We start from the raw sequence: 17,104 nt of genomic DNA, 5'->3' as shown, positions 1-17,104 counted from the left end.
CGCTTGCATTGTGTTGTGCATTAGAAACTCAAAAGCTATACGGCTGCTGATGCAGTAGCTTGCTTATGGGTAATGCCGTAGCAAGGCGATGTGTTACTACGCAAGAAAAATAGTTCTTCAGTGGTCGCTCTTTCAATATCAATGTCGCTACAGTTTGGTTTTTATACAATTTAAGGAACGTAAATTAAGTATTGTTGGCGGTTTTTGGATGCATTTTCAAAGCGATTTAGAGGCAGAATGAATGGCTCCAATTAGCTGCATTGCTAGCCACCTAGCCATGAGCCGATTAGTAGAATGCAAAAAAAACTAAAACCTTTTGTCTTCTCAGTCTCTCATAAGGATTGTGAACTATATGCAAAATTCCCAAAAAAAGTGCAGAACCCCTTTAACCTGGTTGATAAAGGCGGCGCTGATTGAAGCGATCAGATCAATACAGAGTCGGAGATGAGCGAGGGGACTCCATCTGTTGTGCTCAGGGACAAATGTTGCGTCAAAATAACCTTAAATAGTACTGTTAGCAAGTTTGAAGTGCATTCAAGAATAACATTTTAAAAATGTTTGTGCGTGACATTCTGACAATAAAACTGCATGTGTGTCAAAATTTAGGTTTTACGTTCTGGTGTGGCGTTGTTGCCCCCATTATGCAGAGACAGGAGATGGCGTGCAGGTTAGGGCTGGGGGGTATACCGGTATTACGAGTCATACCTGTATATTTTAGAAAAAGATATATATTTGAGACAATGCCGCCATACCAATGTCTTTTAATGTGCCTTTGTTACGGCCATTTGCTTTTCTCTGCGCCTGACGGGCACAATACAGGGCATTCTCATTGGCTCAAACTCACCCATTGGTGTTTACGTGGGCTTCTCTGACGCACAACAACGCAACACAACAAACTTTTCAAAAGAATATGGCGGCTACGGTACCAACTTCTCGACTCCTAAATGATGCATTGCTTTGGTCACTGACTGCATTTGGCTATTGGTGAGGGACTACAGCTTTATTTATACATATACCAATTTGCTATATCCCTCTTTGTAGTGACTTTATCACTAATCTCATCTGTTTATGTTGTTCAGGTCTGTTAGTGACAGCACAGAAGCAAGCAATAGCTCCTCTCTTTGGCTTGAAAGTGCGTCTCCACATAGCCTGTGGACCAACCAAGTGCAGCAGCTTGGTGGCTGAAGGGTAGTTTCAAACTGAAGAGCCAGCGGCCTTCACTGTAGTGAGCGAGTCAAAGTTATCTAGCCATAAAACATAAAAGCAACATTTAGCACTTTGCACGTTTTGTTTAAGATACTTATATATATAATTTATCGCCAATCGGCCTAAAATAACCAGGATATCAGTTTGAGGTCCATATCGCCCGTCCTAGTGCAGATTATATAATGTATTAGCAGAAAAAGTGTAGCATGGGAGTGCACAGAAAGCTAACACCTCTAGCACTAATGCCAATCAGCGACGGGTGAGGAAGCCAGCACCCAGACTGGAGAATAGTGGTTAAAAGAGGCAGTCAGGAAATGGAAACCAAAATAGGAGCGCTGGACAGGAAACAAAACAAAATACAGGAACATAAGAAAACATAGCCCAAACCTGTCTTGACAGTCATGACATTACGGGTCATTTTTCAATTTAATTTTAATTATACAAGCAAGGAATTTAAGGAAATTATTTGCACTAAATCAAAATTCAAAAGTGTAATTAATCTGATTAAAAATATTAATTGTTTGACATTAGTAATTTAAACGCAATTATCCCATCTGCAGCTCAGAATGACATTTCTGGCATCGCATTTCGAGCATTTTGTCAGAGTTGCGTTAACGTCGCATATGCACAAATGGGCAGTTGATCTGGTAGTGACAGGATGCAGAATCAAAAAAGTCAATATGGAAGACGATTAACGGCACTTTGACCCACTCAATGGGAAATTAGTACAAGAAAAGTCGTATAAGCAGTCAATAAAGTGTTATGCAGGATTAAGTTTTCTTCTCACTGAAGTATTTTCATCCTAAAAAGCACACAAATAACACAAAAAGAGTTATTTGTGTTATATGATTGTTTAGGAAAACAGAAGTATTTTTGTGATGTTAAAGGCGTTAAGTGCAAATATTCCCTTCTTTCGTGATTCTCTATGCTCATGCAATGAAACGCCATTAAAATAGATCATTAAAAATTGTATTTAATCTTGATTAATCCTAATTAATCCATGTCAGCACAAATTTTTTCATGTCATCTTGAAACATATCACTCACTTTGAAGTTACCAATGGAGCCCTGCATAAATCCCACAATGTTGAATCTATAACTCTCCATCCTTTATGACTTTGTATAACCTCTCTGGGCACAACCAAGTGGACATCAGGTAATAGTGATGATAATGATGATGATGATGCGGATGCACCACAGATCAAAGCAGCAAATAATAAAGCATCCTCCCTCTCTACAGTCATAGCAACAGCTGCACTCCCATCTACTGACGCACTCAGTCCTTTTCGGTCCTTTTGTCATTTAGATTCACCAACACTCCTCCGTCCTACAAGGATTGTTCTGTCTTGATAGCCTCTCTGTTGTCTGAAATATATCAATAAGCATCTTGAAAAGATAGAGTAATAATAATTGTTTTAAACATAATGACTATTGTAGACACACTCACTTGGGTACCACTGCCAGATGTGTCTACACATGCTTAGCTTTTGGAACGATGGGAGATGAGGACGCCTAGTGGTGAAAGCTAAAACAACATGGACACTGCATGTCAAATTATCCACAGTGACAATTAAAACAGGAACATTTTTGATTGGACCTTCAGCTGAATTATGTCCATTAACAACAAAGTACACAAATAAACACAATTCATACTTAGATTGATATTTATTTACTGAGTGTCTCTCTGCAAAAGTGCATTTCCATCAACATACCTGTATACTGTCCATATGAACTAAATATCACTCGTACTTTTATTTATTTTTAAACACAAATAAATAGCTTGGAGAATGTTACTAATGAGCAACCAAAAAAAAAAACAGTGACTGACAACTAAAAGAATTACAAATGCAAATGTCCTGTCTTTGTCAACCCACTGTATATGTGCCTGTGCTTGTGTCAAGCTTGTTCAGTTAATTTAGACATGCCCTGTAAACACATACAACAATGCAAACTTTGACCTGGCTGTGAGCAAAAGCCCAGGGACCCCATCAAGTCATAAGAATGGGGTCCCACAGTAAATTTTTGGGGTCCCACTTTTTTGTAAGCGTTTTGAAAACAAATGATAAATGTATGCATTATTCTGTTATATCTCACATTGTATATTGTGTTTAGGAAAAAGTTTGTCATAAACGTTAATTAATTCATTAAAAAAATAATACAAAAGAAAACACATTTTTTATGCATATGTAAATTTATTCAGTTATAAACATTAATTCACTTTCTTTTTCCTTCATGGATCTAAACTTTACCGCTGCTGGTAGTTTTTTTCTATATTTGTATTTAATACGTTGTAGGTGTATTTATTTCAGTATAAAAGTGTTAAAAGTGTTTTGCTTCGGTCATGAAATGATGATAATGGTGTGTCAGGGCATACATACATTATTTATATAACCCTTAAATCGCTAGAGTTTACATCAACTTCAGATCTATCCGTCAATTCTAAGTTTTGTTTTGTTTTTTTAATGTTGTTTTGTTTGTTTGTTTTCTGCCCTTTTTGTCAAAGAAAACTATGTTGTTGTTTTTATGGCAAACACACAAAATATGCAAAATCTTTCACAAAAAATATTTTTCAAAGTCTAATATTTGATGTGAAGTAATCGGAGCTTTGTATAGGTCAATAATTCATAAAAACATTGATTGAATATTGAATATATGTGTTGAGCAATGACAGTTTTAAAGAAAAAAACAGCTTTCTTTTATTAGTCAACATTGCAACTTTTTCTAAATTACATTTCACCTATAAGGTTATTTTATTCCACTTTAGTAATGTTTTTGTCTATTTTAATAGTATTTTTAGAATGTGACGTGGGCCTTTAAAACATTAGCTGCGGGCCGCAAATGGCTTCCGGGCCACCTTTTTGACACCCCTGCTATAGATAATAAAAAAATTAATCTGATAAGTCTATGGATAGAAAGCAGAGCCTGGCGACGCATGCGCGTTTATCATGAGGCAGTCAGCACCTCTGCTTCAGTAAACAATGGCGGTGATGACATCACTGTCAGCGATGCGAGCGACACTTGCTAACTTATCCGCCACTTCTCCAGGAGACTCCTTTTCAACACTCCTCGCACATTAATACTTCAAAAGGCACATATTCGCCAACACTGTTATATACACATATATGTATATATGTATATGCATATATGTACATGTATATATATACTTTATATGGCAAAGTACACTTCAACAACGCTCATTGCAAAACTAAATTTGCAATTTAGCGTTTAAATGGAGTTCTAAAGAAACTTTTTGCATATCCTAATTACTAGCAAGTGGAGCCATAGTGAGCATGCCACATAATACTTTTGTGTATTGTCCTGCACAACATTGCTACTCGGCGCAATGCCCCTCTCTGTGATGGTCTCTGTAATGCACCTGAGCCTGTTGAATAACCAACCTCTGACATTCTGTCAGAATGAGGAACTGACTGGACGTGTAGTCAGGGATACAATTGTTAGACTGTGGAGGTGCACGATTGTCAAGGCAGGAGTCGAAGATAAAGTAGACCGATCCTTTACTTTCCACTTAAACAGTTACAGCAGGAACAGCTCAAAAGCTTCTTTGTTCCCTTTGAGCTGGAACCAGAAATACTACCCTCTTGGTGAATAGCTTTCTATATATATACCTATTGTGATCAATTCACCAAGATAAACAGAACTTTACAAAGCAATCTACACATGGAACAGTCCACGCCGCACAGGATGGATTTGGTGGCCAAAACAGCTGCGCTCCAACGCAAGGGTGCCCTGGGTCGACTCAGGCCCTGGGTAATTCTCAGTGGCGGGCCCCGAGGCTGAGCCTGACAGGCGGCTTCGCCGAGGGGATTTGGTCAGCTCTACTGGCACCCCAATGTCCACATGAGAAGGCTTAAGCTGGTCTATGGCCATCCGCTACGCTTTTCCCACCACCTACACAACAAAGTTCTTAGCACCTGCCTACAGCATTTGAAAGGGTCCATCATAGGGGGCCTGCAGTGGGGTTCGATGGCTATCATGCCAGATGAAAACAAACTTGGCTGATGACAGGTCCTGGGGATATAAAACTGCGGAAGGCAGTAGCGGGTAGTCTGAATGGGATAAAGGATCCACAATGTGTCCCTGAACACAGCTTGCTGGTCCGCAGCTGACCAGGGAGTCGCAGTAGCGGCTGGCCATACACCAGCGAAGGCGGCGCATAACCCATGGTAAGCGATCAGCTCAATCGCTGACCATGAGGCCAGCCCTTAAAGCAGCCTTCATGTCTCGATGAAACTAATTAGCCTTGGGGTTATACGTGGTGGTGCGGTGAATCTTCACTCCCAGGAACTCAGCAACTGCAGTCCACAGCCCAAGCTGTGAGAGGCCTTGGATGATGTCAAAAACTTTGGGCCTCCAGTCCACAGGCACCATAGGGCGTGGCTGGGCCCTGGAGACATCACACAATACTGTAGCCTTGGCAGTGTCATACACCACGTCCTCGAGCTGTAGTGCTATGGGAGCTGTCTGATAGGTTTGAATGGCGGAGTCCTGAGCCTGCCAAATGCACGGAACCAGTCACTGCTCTGTAAAAACAGTCAGCAACACAGTTGTCCTTGCCCGCCACGTGTTGGATGTCTGTTATGTATTTCGATATAGCAGAAAGCTGACGCTACAGTCTACCAGACTACGGCTCTTAGGTCTTGCCCATGGCGAAAGTGAGTGGCTTACGGTCCACAAAGGCTGTGAATTTCCAGCTCTCCAACAAAAATCTGAAGTGACGACAGGCGAGGAAAAGTCCAAACAACTCCCTACTAAAGATACTGTATTGCCTTTCGTTATCTCAGAGCTTCCTGCTAAAAAAACGCCACCTACCTACTGCTCACAAACCGCTTCTACTGCATAGTCAAAGGTGTCCATTGTAAGGGCAATCGGAATGGAATGGAATGATCTTTATCTTTATTGTCATTGCACAAGTACAATACAATTTTGTTTTGGCAGTATGTGATGGATGGGCCAGTGGAACAGTGCTAGCCAAAACAATTTTAGCAGATGTAACCGCCTCTTTCGTGGTCCGAAACCAATTCACCTCCTATGTCCGGAAATAGGCCTAGCCAGGCAAATAACCTGTTTGAAAAATTCACCACACCCAGAAACTCCTCAAGGGCCTTCACAGTACGTGGACAAGGGAACATGTTGACAGCCTCCATCCTTGCTGGAAGAGGCTAAACCCTGAGATGTGTGACATGATGGCTGAGGAATTTGATGGAGGCTCAGCCAAACTCACACTTTGCAAGGTTGATAATGAGGCCATGTTTTCTAAGCCTACTAAAGAGCTGTTCAAGGTGTCCAAGGTGCTCCTCTTTCGACGCACTGTCTACAAGAATGTCGTCCAGGTAAACGTGAAAAGTCTGCTCTGCCTCCTTGAGACCAAATGACATACGCAGAAATTCAAACAGTCCAAGAGTGTGATTACGGCTGTCTTAGCCACATCCTGTGGGTGGACTGGCACCTGGTGGTACCCACGCATGAGGTCCACCTTGGAGAAGATAGTGGTGCCCTCCAGATAAGGAAATAAGTCCTGTGTGTGTGGCACAGGATACCCGATCAGGGGTCTTAGAATTGTTCAAACGCCGAAAATCGTCACAAGGACGCCATTTTCCATCAGCCTTGGCCACCATGTGCAGAGGGGACGCCTACGGGCTGTTGGAACAGTGCAGAATGCCAAGACTTTCCATGGTGGTAAACTCCTCTCTAGAGATTGCCAGCTTGGCGGAGTCAAGGCCCCGGGCCCGTGCATAGACTGAGGAGCCGAGTGTGGTAATATGATGCTTCACGCCATGCTTGTCCACTGCTGATGAAAAAGTAGGCGGGATGAGTTCTGAAAACTTGGCAAGCAGATGTTGATATGGGTCGTCAGCAGCAAGTGCCCCTGCCACACAAAGTTGCCCCCTTTCCCTCGCTCCCTGCGTACAGTGGTAAGAAGTGAAAGAGTGGGCATTGATCAGACGTAAATATGTAACATCCACCAACAATCTAAATGCACAGAAGAAGGTGGCCCCCAGGAGCGGCATGGACACAGCGGCCATAACAAAATCCCATCCAAAACATTGTCCGCCAAAACCCACTTCCACATACCTAGTCCCGTAGATGCGGATGGGTGTGCCGTTTGCTGCATCCATTGGTGGTCCATGAGCCTCAGACATGGTGTCCACCCTATGTGCGGGCAGAATTCTGCGCTCGACATTGCTCACGTGCAAGGTCACCAATGTGGAGGTGTATGATTGATGAGGCAGGAGTCGAAGATAAAGTGCATCAAGCCTTTACTTTCTACTTAGACAGTTCGAGCAGGAACAGCTCGACAACCTGACTAGTGACTTTGTTGTCCCTTTTGACCTGGAACGGGAACAACTAACCTTTTGGTGAATGGATCTCTCTCTGGATTGTTCCACTATTTCATTGTTTTTACAAAATCATTTTTATTTTATTTTGACTTTACTAAACTGAAAAAGGGGCAGCACGGTGCTACAGGGGTTAGTGTGTGTGCCTCACAAAAAAGAAGGTCCTGGTTCGATCCCCGGGCTCGGGGTGTTTCTGTGTGGAGTTTGCATGTTCTCCCAGGAACTGTGAGCACAGTGGTTGGGAATCAGTGCATTAAAGGAAGGTTAATGTATTGGTATTCTTAATTCAAGGAGTTAAAAGGGGTGCTGTTAGGCAGCACACAAAGAACATTGAAAACTATTGTGCCCTGATATCATAGAAATGTTTTGGGGTTTTTTTTAGACAGGAAACATTGCTTGGAAGTCAGTTTGGATCCTGAGGAGGTGCACAGCAACATTTGAACACATGGTTGCACATACAGGTCAGCATTTCTAAAGATCCTGAGTGAAACATTTTACCCGTTAAATGCAAGGTGTTTTCACTGATTCCCAGAGGAATGTGGAGGCTAGCAGCACTCCAGGAGTTATATAGGCAGAACTCACATTCACTTCGAAGCTTGGCTCGTTATAAATAACTGCGAGAGAGCAGGCATGGGTTGGTTGAAAATGCTGCATGAACATGCCTCATCTTTGGGGAAGAAAGTGAACATTTTGTTTTGCAGTTTACACTGTTTGTAAATAGCTTCAGAAAAGAACATTATAGACTTGAACGGTACTTTGAAACACTATTCAGGTTATTTCTCTTCCTAATTTGGCTATGAGTGCATGGAGTGGTCCTGCTGTGAAAGCAGTGAGCAGGACACAATCACATTACCGAGCTGCAGACCTGTCATTTCTCCTGCATTAGGCCGGTTTAGCCAGCAGGGAGCGTGCCTGTTGAACAGTGTTGCTCCCTTTCTAATTTAGCTATTTAAAACCAGATACAAAGCAAATCACTTTAATGGATTTTCCAGGAGAGGCTGGGGAGGCTTTTGCTGCACTATTGTCGTGTGGAACAGCAATAGCAAAACATCGACTGTGAGCACATGCCTTTAGTCTCAATTTCTCTTGTGCACATGTTTGGTACTTGGCTATTATCTACCTCCCTTAGTGCAACTTGCTTGTTAAAAGCTGCATTGACTTTGCCTCACAACACCATTATGGCAGAATGTATTACAGCCAAGACCTTGTCAACAAATGTAGTACACAAGGCCCTCCGAGGCAAATTCTACTTCTACACAGATGGTAAGTGGCAATAATAACAAAACGCCAACAGGATCTTACTAAATATACCATCATGCCAAAGGCAAGGCAAGATGATCCCAGTGTATTATTCATGTGATTTGTCAATGAGAACTCATTTAATGTCATTCTGACAGTGAACAATTTCAAAATAGACCATTATAGATATAAAAAAAAAGTTTATTAGGAGGTTCCTGCACATAATTAATTCATGCAGGCGACTTCTCACGAACAACAGTATGCTTAATAGCTGTGAAAGTACAGCGCCCTGAGGAATACCTTCTGTTGCCTTCAAACTAGCTTGATGAATAGATGCTGTACAGATGGCACATCTTAGTGAAAAATCAGAAATGTTTCCCAAATCTAATAACTCCATCAGCTTCCAAACTCATGGTCTTTTATAGGTTTGGTATTGGGGCTATTATGATGCACACCTGCTCCTTACACCTGGAATTACAGCACAAACGACATGTCATCATGCATCTTCCTCAATGGTGGGATGATATGCAAAGCAGGAGCTGTGTGCTTTGTATAATATGCCACTATTTGTACAATTGTATTTAAAGTCACTCAGAGGTTGTTGGATTTTGAGGAGACTTGTGAAATAGAAACAGCATCGAATAGTCGTCGCTCGCCACATCACACTTCAAAGTTTGCGGCTTCACTACAATGCTGATTTTTTGGTTTAGTTTTTTTTTTTAGCATATTCTACGTTTGTTTGGCCTAAAACAAACATGTTCAACCATAAAAATGGCTAAATTATCTAAAAACATCAATACTACAGTATTAGTGGCCACTAGATGAGACCCAACCAATCAGAGGGTGCAGTTAAAGGGGAACATTATCACAATTTCAGAAGGGTTAAAACCATTAAAAATCAGTTCCCAGTGGCTTATTTTATTTTTCAAAGTTTTTTTTCAAAATTTTACCCATCACGCAATATCCCTAAAAAAAAGCTTCAAAGTGCCTGATTTTAACCATCATTATATACACCCGTCCATTTTCCTGTGACGTCACACAGTGATGCCAATACAAACAAACATGGCGCATAGAACAGCAAGGTATAGCGACATTAGCTCGGATTCAGACTCGGATTTCAGCGGCTTAAGCGATTCAACAGATTACGCATGTATTGAAACGGATGGTTGTAGTGTGGAGGCAGGTAGCGAAAACGAAATTGAAGAAGAAACTGAAGCTACTGAGCCATATCGGTTTGAACCGTATGCAAGCGAAACCGACGAAAACGACACGACAGCCAGCGACACGGGAGAAAGCGAGGACGAATTCGGCGATCGCCTTCTAACCAACGATTGGTATGTGTTTGTTTGGCATTAAAGGAAACTAACAACTATGAACTAGGTTTACAGCATATGAAATACATTTGGCAACAACATGCACTTTGAGAGTGCAGACAGCCCAGTTTTCATCAATTAATATATTCTGTAGAAATACCCTCATCCGCTCTCTTTTCCTGAAAGCTGATCTGTCCAGTCCAGTTGGAAATGCATCTGCTTTGAGTGTCGCAGGATATCCACACATTCTTGCCATCTCTGTCGTAGCATAGCTTTCGTCGGTAAAGTGTGCGGAACAAACGTCCAATTTCTTGCCACTTTCGCATCTTTGGGCCACTGGTGCAACTTGAATCCGTCCCTGTTCGTGTTGTTACACCCTCCGACAACACACCGATGAGGCATGATGTCTCCAAGGTACGGAAAACAGTCGAAAAAACAGAAAATAACAGAGCTGATTTGACTCGGTGTTTGTAATGTGTTTGAGAAAATGGCGGATTGCTTCCCGATGTGACGTCACGTTGTGACGTCATCGCTCCAAGAGCGAATAATAGAAAGGCGTTTAATTCGCCAAAATTCACCAATTTAGAGTTCGGAAATCGGTTAAAAAAATATATGGTCTTTTTTCTGCAACATCAAGGTATATATTGACGCTTACATAGGTCTGGTGATAATGTTCCCCTTTAAGCATCGTGGCAACTGATTCACTCAGCCTCAGACAGCATTACTATATTAGATTAAAGAGTATCCAGTCTAGCCTTTACAAGATTAAATGTGACTGTATGTGTTATTTCATGTCTAGAGGCCTCTCACATACCTGCCAACTTTTGAAATCAGAAAAACCTAGTAGCCATTGTCCAGGGGCCGCAGGCCCCGGTAGGTCCAGGACAAAGTCCTGGTGGGGGGTTCAGGCTTCGCCCCCTGACGCAAAATGATTAATTGCATTCAGACAGGTTAAAATGTTGCTAAAACCATCACTTTTCTATCAGTCACAGTGACTTTTCAAAACAAAAATATTACAGCAAAAATCATATGGGTTGATTGACATGTTTATTCTGTAAGCTAACTTCAATAGTTTGACATTATTTTGACAGTTAATGCCAGTTATCCTGTCAACCTTTCACAAGACTTCAATTTGTTAATTGAAAGTATAAACAGTATAAACACTTTTTACAGTAAACAAATGGTAAAACAGTACTAAACAATTCCATAAAAAAAAAAATTGGTGTCATTATTAACTTTCTGTCCAAGCTTGTATAATCTACTGCCTTGTTCAATTGTAAAAAATATTCTGTGCCTAAAATTCACATTTCTATCACAATTATCATACTGTAAACATGGTAAGCTAACTTCATTAAAATTAATAGTCCTGTCAATAGCATGGAATTACAATTCAAATGTAGTTTTTTTGTAAGCCTTTCAAAAGAATTCAAAATATGAAAAATTAATGAAAATTAATTTAAGCCATCAGACACTTGAAAAGTGGCACATCACATCTCTAATGTAATCATTTTAACATTTCAACAGAAATAGCACTGCAAAAATATTAAGGACATACTTCTGTATTTTGGTAGTTATGCTGTCAACATTTAACAAGATTTCTTCAACTTGGACTTGAAAGCATAAATAGTATAAACACTTTTAACAGTATAACAGTACTAAACAATTCCAATAGATAACATTGGTGTCATTACCTTTTTGTGGCTAAAATCCAAATTTAGCAACGGCATTAGACTTGTGTTTTTTTGTCCCAACGTGGTCTTTTACATCGCTAATTCCTCCGTGTCCGATCGAAAAATCTTGTCTGCACAAGGTGCAATTCGCGTAGTTTTCACCCTTTTTGGAACGGATAATTATTCCCGGATAGGCTTTTGAATATTCTTCACGGAATGACTGCAGTTTTCTTTTCGGTTTAAGACTCGTTTGCGATTTTTCTCCGGTTGATTCCATGATCGTTCGCTCGTTTGGAAACAATGGGCAACAGGTGCCTCGTGCTTGGCAGCAGTGCTATAAATAGCCTCGCGCACGGCATTCGGAATGGCTCGATAGGAAGTTACGGGAAGCAGTGTCGATTGTGATTGTTGTTACCTGTAGTTGGCAGGTATGCTCTCAAAATGGTAAAAAAAAAAAAAAAGAGTATTTAGAAGTTTGTTATGCCTTAGCTATGAAAATGTGTGATTTATAATGAATAATTCCCGTTTCGTGGTCAGGCCCGCAACCAATTAACAGTAATAAACAAAGGTTTACTGTACTGTACTGTGAGGAATGTGCCTCCTATTGTTTTTTGTTACGTTACAACAATGTAATATTTGTATACGTATAATCCACCATTGCCTGAAAACCTAAACATGAGTGGCTCATTATTGGAATTGCTTCAGAGCTTTTGTGTCTGTTTCTAATCCAACATTTTGGGTGCTCTTCATTAATCAGTAACCCTCTCAAGCGATTAGCCTGGACGTGTAGATATCTTCGCAAATGAAAGCGTGTGCGTGATTGCATTCATGATTAATCTAATGACTTTCCTTGCCGGCTACTAAGATATCTATTGAGCTAAAGAGAAACATCCAATCCATTTTCAATCTGAATTTTTGCATAAGAATGGGTATTATTCCAACAAAAAAAGTGGATATATGATTTGGAGCTATTGAAATAATGGGTGGCTCTGCATTTATGTAACAGTCAGGGCGAGATGTTTGTGTGCAAAGTCTAATTCATTCGGGGTGAAGCCTTTCAGCTCCTCGAACCACATCTCCTCATACGTGATAAACACATAAGACAGCCAACGGTGCCACAAAAAGGTAAAAGGCATTGCGTAATCTTGGTCTGTAGACCTTGAATCCTTATTCTAGCTAAGACATTTGGTTGTACAGTCCAGCTTCTGCTGATGTTACAGTCTTACTCCTATAGTCAACATCAACATTTTGAGCATAATTCTCTGAACAATGTGCACCATCATCTCACATAATCAATCCTGGGGTCTGTGTCAGTGTCAGCAAACAAGGTGGGCAAATAAAAAAAGCATGCAAGTTGCATCGTATCTCAATGTCAGGAATCAGCTGGCGGTGTTCACATGCATCACGGAGAGAGCCTGCATTGTCATTTGGACAATTAATCACTTTAATGACACCTGCATGGTGAAGCAGCCATTAGGAAGACATCAATGACTGATATGAGCAGCATCAGCCTATACACACTTGACATTTAATAGCTACGCTTATTACACCGTAGCATGTCCTCACATTGGACACATTGATCCTCAAAAATAGTATCGTAAACCATAGTATTCCTATATATATGACCTTTAGCAGGAGGATTCTTAATGTATAGGAAAACAAATTTAAGGAATATGAAGGATCAGTATAGTATAGTCGTGTATTGATGGGGTATGAATGGATCGAAGTCACACTATGCTGTGGTATTGTAATGTGGTGTATACTGACTGATGAAATATGCATGGATCAATATAGTATACAGTCATCTCCCACCACATCATCAATTTTTTAAAGCATAATCTGCAACATTGTTGGCCCAAATTAAGCATTTGTTCACATAAAATGGCTAAATGAACTAAACATATCAATACTACAGTAGTATTGATCACTAGATGACACTACAGAAATCATCTCACCCTGTTCAATATCGTTGCCACTGATGGCTCAGCCTAAGGCAGCATTATGGAATTAAAAAAAAAGTGTACAGGTGAATAAAGGGTGTTATTTCCTATCTCGAGACCTTGCATAGTAATAATAAATAAAGGTATTGAGAAGGTTGTCAAGTTTTTTAATGCTCTTCCTATGAAAATTAATTTTACGCTGATCATATCCGGAACCTAAAAACAGCGATGTAATACAGTATGAATGAATGAAATGAGTTTATTTCGGTCACATAATCAACCATTTTGTGTGATCAATTTAACAGCACAGATTATGCATATTAATAATCGTACACATACACACACAAAAAGAAAAAGAATGACCAAAAAAGGAATAGGCTGAAGCCAAGGCTTATATTTGTCTATCCTATACATTCACTGAAAATTAGATTGCCTGGAACATCAACTTTCAGAAAAATCAATTGGATGAAGGTAATCCTTGCTATATTTTATAATGTTCCATTATTTCCCCTTTCAAGGCTTTCTTAAACCTTAACTACACGTCTTCAACTCATCACTGAGCTTGTTCCACCATTTAACTCCTAAAACTGAAATACATTTGTATTTTACATTCGTTCTTGCTTTACATATTTCAAAAATCAATATATCATGGGATATAAATGGATCAATAAAATAGCACAATAGTGCCCTGCCATAGGGTGGTAGTGTATAGTGAGCTTATGAAAGGTGACTAGATATGTATAGTACAGTGCATAGTATGGAGTATGAAGGAATCAATACTATACAGTAGTACAGTAGACCGTTGTAGCACTTTAGTGTTGTGTTGGTGTCAGTTTATAGTAGGGTTATGGAGGATACATGTATAAATGTTATGGTTGTGTATAGCTTATTAAGTACTCTTGTACATTTGTATTGTAGTTATTGTGTAGATAGACACATTAGTATTTGAGTTTATTTCTCAGAGAAGATTAATATAAATGCAATGTTTCATTATAATTCAAAAGTAATTATATTAAAAGTATTGTTGTGCACATAGTTTGTGTAAGCTGATACTCACTCCTGTGACTGGAGTACCCCGGGTTGTATCCGTAGTAGCCGGTGATCCTGAGGATACGGTCCTCGATGTCGTGCACCCCGTTGGCGGCCACTTTGGGGCCGTCGCCGTCGCTGCGACCGGAGCCCCCGCTCGGTGTCGTTTTGCCCGGCAAGTGTGCGTTCTTGTTTGTGAGGAGCTCCAGGTCGACGCGTGGCTGCTCCACAACACTCTCCGTGCTGGTCATGGTGGAGATGCGCAAGAGAGCAGGGACGAACCGTGAGATAAACACACCGGCACACACACACACACGTAGGCACACACACAAAACACACACACACACACACCCCACACACGCCGCATCAACAATTAGCACAACCCAAAGCACGTGAAGATTTCTCCAGCCAGTCTGCTTGTCCCAACTCCCAATTCCAGCAGCGGGACAGACTACAGCCACTAGGGGGCGTGTCACTACTGTCACATGCCTGGAATGGAAATAGGCCACCGGGAGACTTCTATGAATACTAAGAGCAGGGACGTAGACGTGGAGTGCCCCACCTTGCCACCAGGTGGCTTAACCATGAGATGTTCAAAAACGAAGGAATAAAATAAAATAAGTTTGAATATTTATATTTTGGTCTAAACTTTATATGTGATTTTGGTGTGGTTCCTGTATATTTTGATCATTTTCATGGTCAAAATCGCGGAATTTCCGTGTTTCCTGATGAAAATAACGCGGCAGACGAGAAGTGAGGCAGACACAGGTGGTGCCTCCAAGGCTACAGACAAAGTGTATTGAGCGTGAGCGTGCTAGGGGGCACGTGCTTGTTGCCACGGGGAAAAGGCAGGCCATGAGGCAGCAAGTACCTCTGCCTCACAGTAGGGGGCGATATATTGTCAACTTGCACTTCAATGCCTGACTCGCCACACTGGGAGAAGTGGGGGCGCTCAAGGTAGCAGACACATGTCTCTCCAGCGGAAGCCAGCCTTTTCTTTCTTTTTTTTAAAAAACTGTATTTATGACAAACATGGCATTTTTATTAGAGTAAGCCAGCGTTTGTGGGTGTTTTTTGTCAGATGCAAAAATAATGTTTTATTGCTTGGAATGAAATTGAATTAAATGAATGTGTCTGCCTATGTGGAGGATTACATACTGTGTCCAAGATTAAATACTTCTCTAAACTGGATTTTAAGACAAAATTAATGTGATCATACAAAGTATGTTTTCATGGAGGATGGCTATTGCTGCTTCAGATAAAATTACAATACTTGATTTATTTTACTAAAAGAAAATGGGACCAAAAAGTATTTAATAACAACTTTATCAAATACTTTTTGGACCCATTTATCATATCATAATATCATTATGATAACGTTTTTATAAAAGCGAATTACTCCCTTCTTTTTCTTGTTACTCTAATGTGCATCCTAAATCTGTCACGCGGTGGTTCGCAGCTCACTACGGTTCGTTCTCCCAATGCAAACTGACGGCTCCGGACAAGGCGTGAAGGTAGGATTTGATTTATTAAACATAAATCACACAACTACCAAAACACAGGCAAAGAACAAAAAAAAGGCAAGCGTGCCTAAAACACGTGAAGCTAGGACTTAGCATAGGCTATGGCATGGAATAAACAAAACTTACTTGGCATAGGCGTGATGCAAACAATGGAGCCAGAAGGAGTGATCAACAAAGGCAGACTTAAATAGTGGTCTCTTGATTAGACACAAGTGTGTGTCCCGAACAAATGAGGCAGGTGAAACTAATGTCCTCTTTTGCGGGGCTGTCCAGGCTGTCCAGGCGGAGTTTCTTAAATGCCTCAAATGTCTGGCATTTTGAGTTAGGGTTGCGTGTATTTTCAATGTACAATCAGAAGGGGTTAAAAACAAAACAAATTGTGAAGGTGTGCGCACGCAGCAGCATTCGTGAGGGAGGGGCAGAGACAGAGAGAGCGAGGGATTGATTGATTGATTGAAACTTTCATCAGTAAATTGCACAGTTCAGTACATATTCCGTACAATTTACCACTAAATGGTAACACCCGAATAAGTTTTTTAACTTGTTTAAGTCGGGGTCCACGTTAATACATTCATGGTAAAGGGAGTGGAGAGACAGACAAGACATCCGGTTTGCTTGTTTGTTTTTTATTGTATCGATTATCGCTTTCTGCCAGTGTTTTGTTTTGTGTATATTTGCCGGGTCAAATTTTTGTCCCCGTTTATTGCGTTTTTATTTTGATTCGCCAAAAGTTTTACCAATGACAAATACTGCTTCAGTTTGCACTCGGACAAGTTTACCGCGAGGGGCTGTCAAAATAAAAACTTCATGGTAAACACTAAGGTGAGTC

At 40.7% G+C, this 17,104-nt stretch overlaps 2 protein-coding genes across 3 annotated transcripts in view; one reads left to right on the top strand and one right to left on the bottom strand.

The window, feature by feature from the left end:
- The window catches only part of slc35f4 (solute carrier family 35 member F4), a 43,053-nt gene extending 27,880 nt beyond the window's left edge, over positions 1-15,173 (bottom strand). For both annotated transcript variants that reach the window (XM_061968798.2, XM_061968799.2), the window contains exon 1: positions 14,781-15,173. In XM_061968798.2, coding sequence (XP_061824782.1) covers positions 14,781-15,003 — 223 coding nt within the window. In that variant the 5' untranslated portion in view covers positions 15,004-15,173. The remainder of the gene's footprint in view (positions 1-14,780) is intronic.
- pgfb (placental growth factor b) overlaps positions 1-17,104 on the top strand; it is a 168,074-nt gene that overhangs the window by 8,479 nt on the left and 142,491 nt on the right. The window lies entirely within an intron of this gene.

Source organism: Nerophis lumbriciformis, linkage group LG08 (genome assembly GCF_033978685.3).
Source record: "Nerophis lumbriciformis linkage group LG08, RoL_Nlum_v2.1, whole genome shotgun sequence".
In the NCBI taxonomy this organism is placed as follows: Eukaryota; Metazoa; Chordata; class Actinopteri; order Syngnathiformes; family Syngnathidae; genus Nerophis; species Nerophis lumbriciformis.
This window is presented reverse-complemented; position numbering and strand designations above follow the sequence as displayed.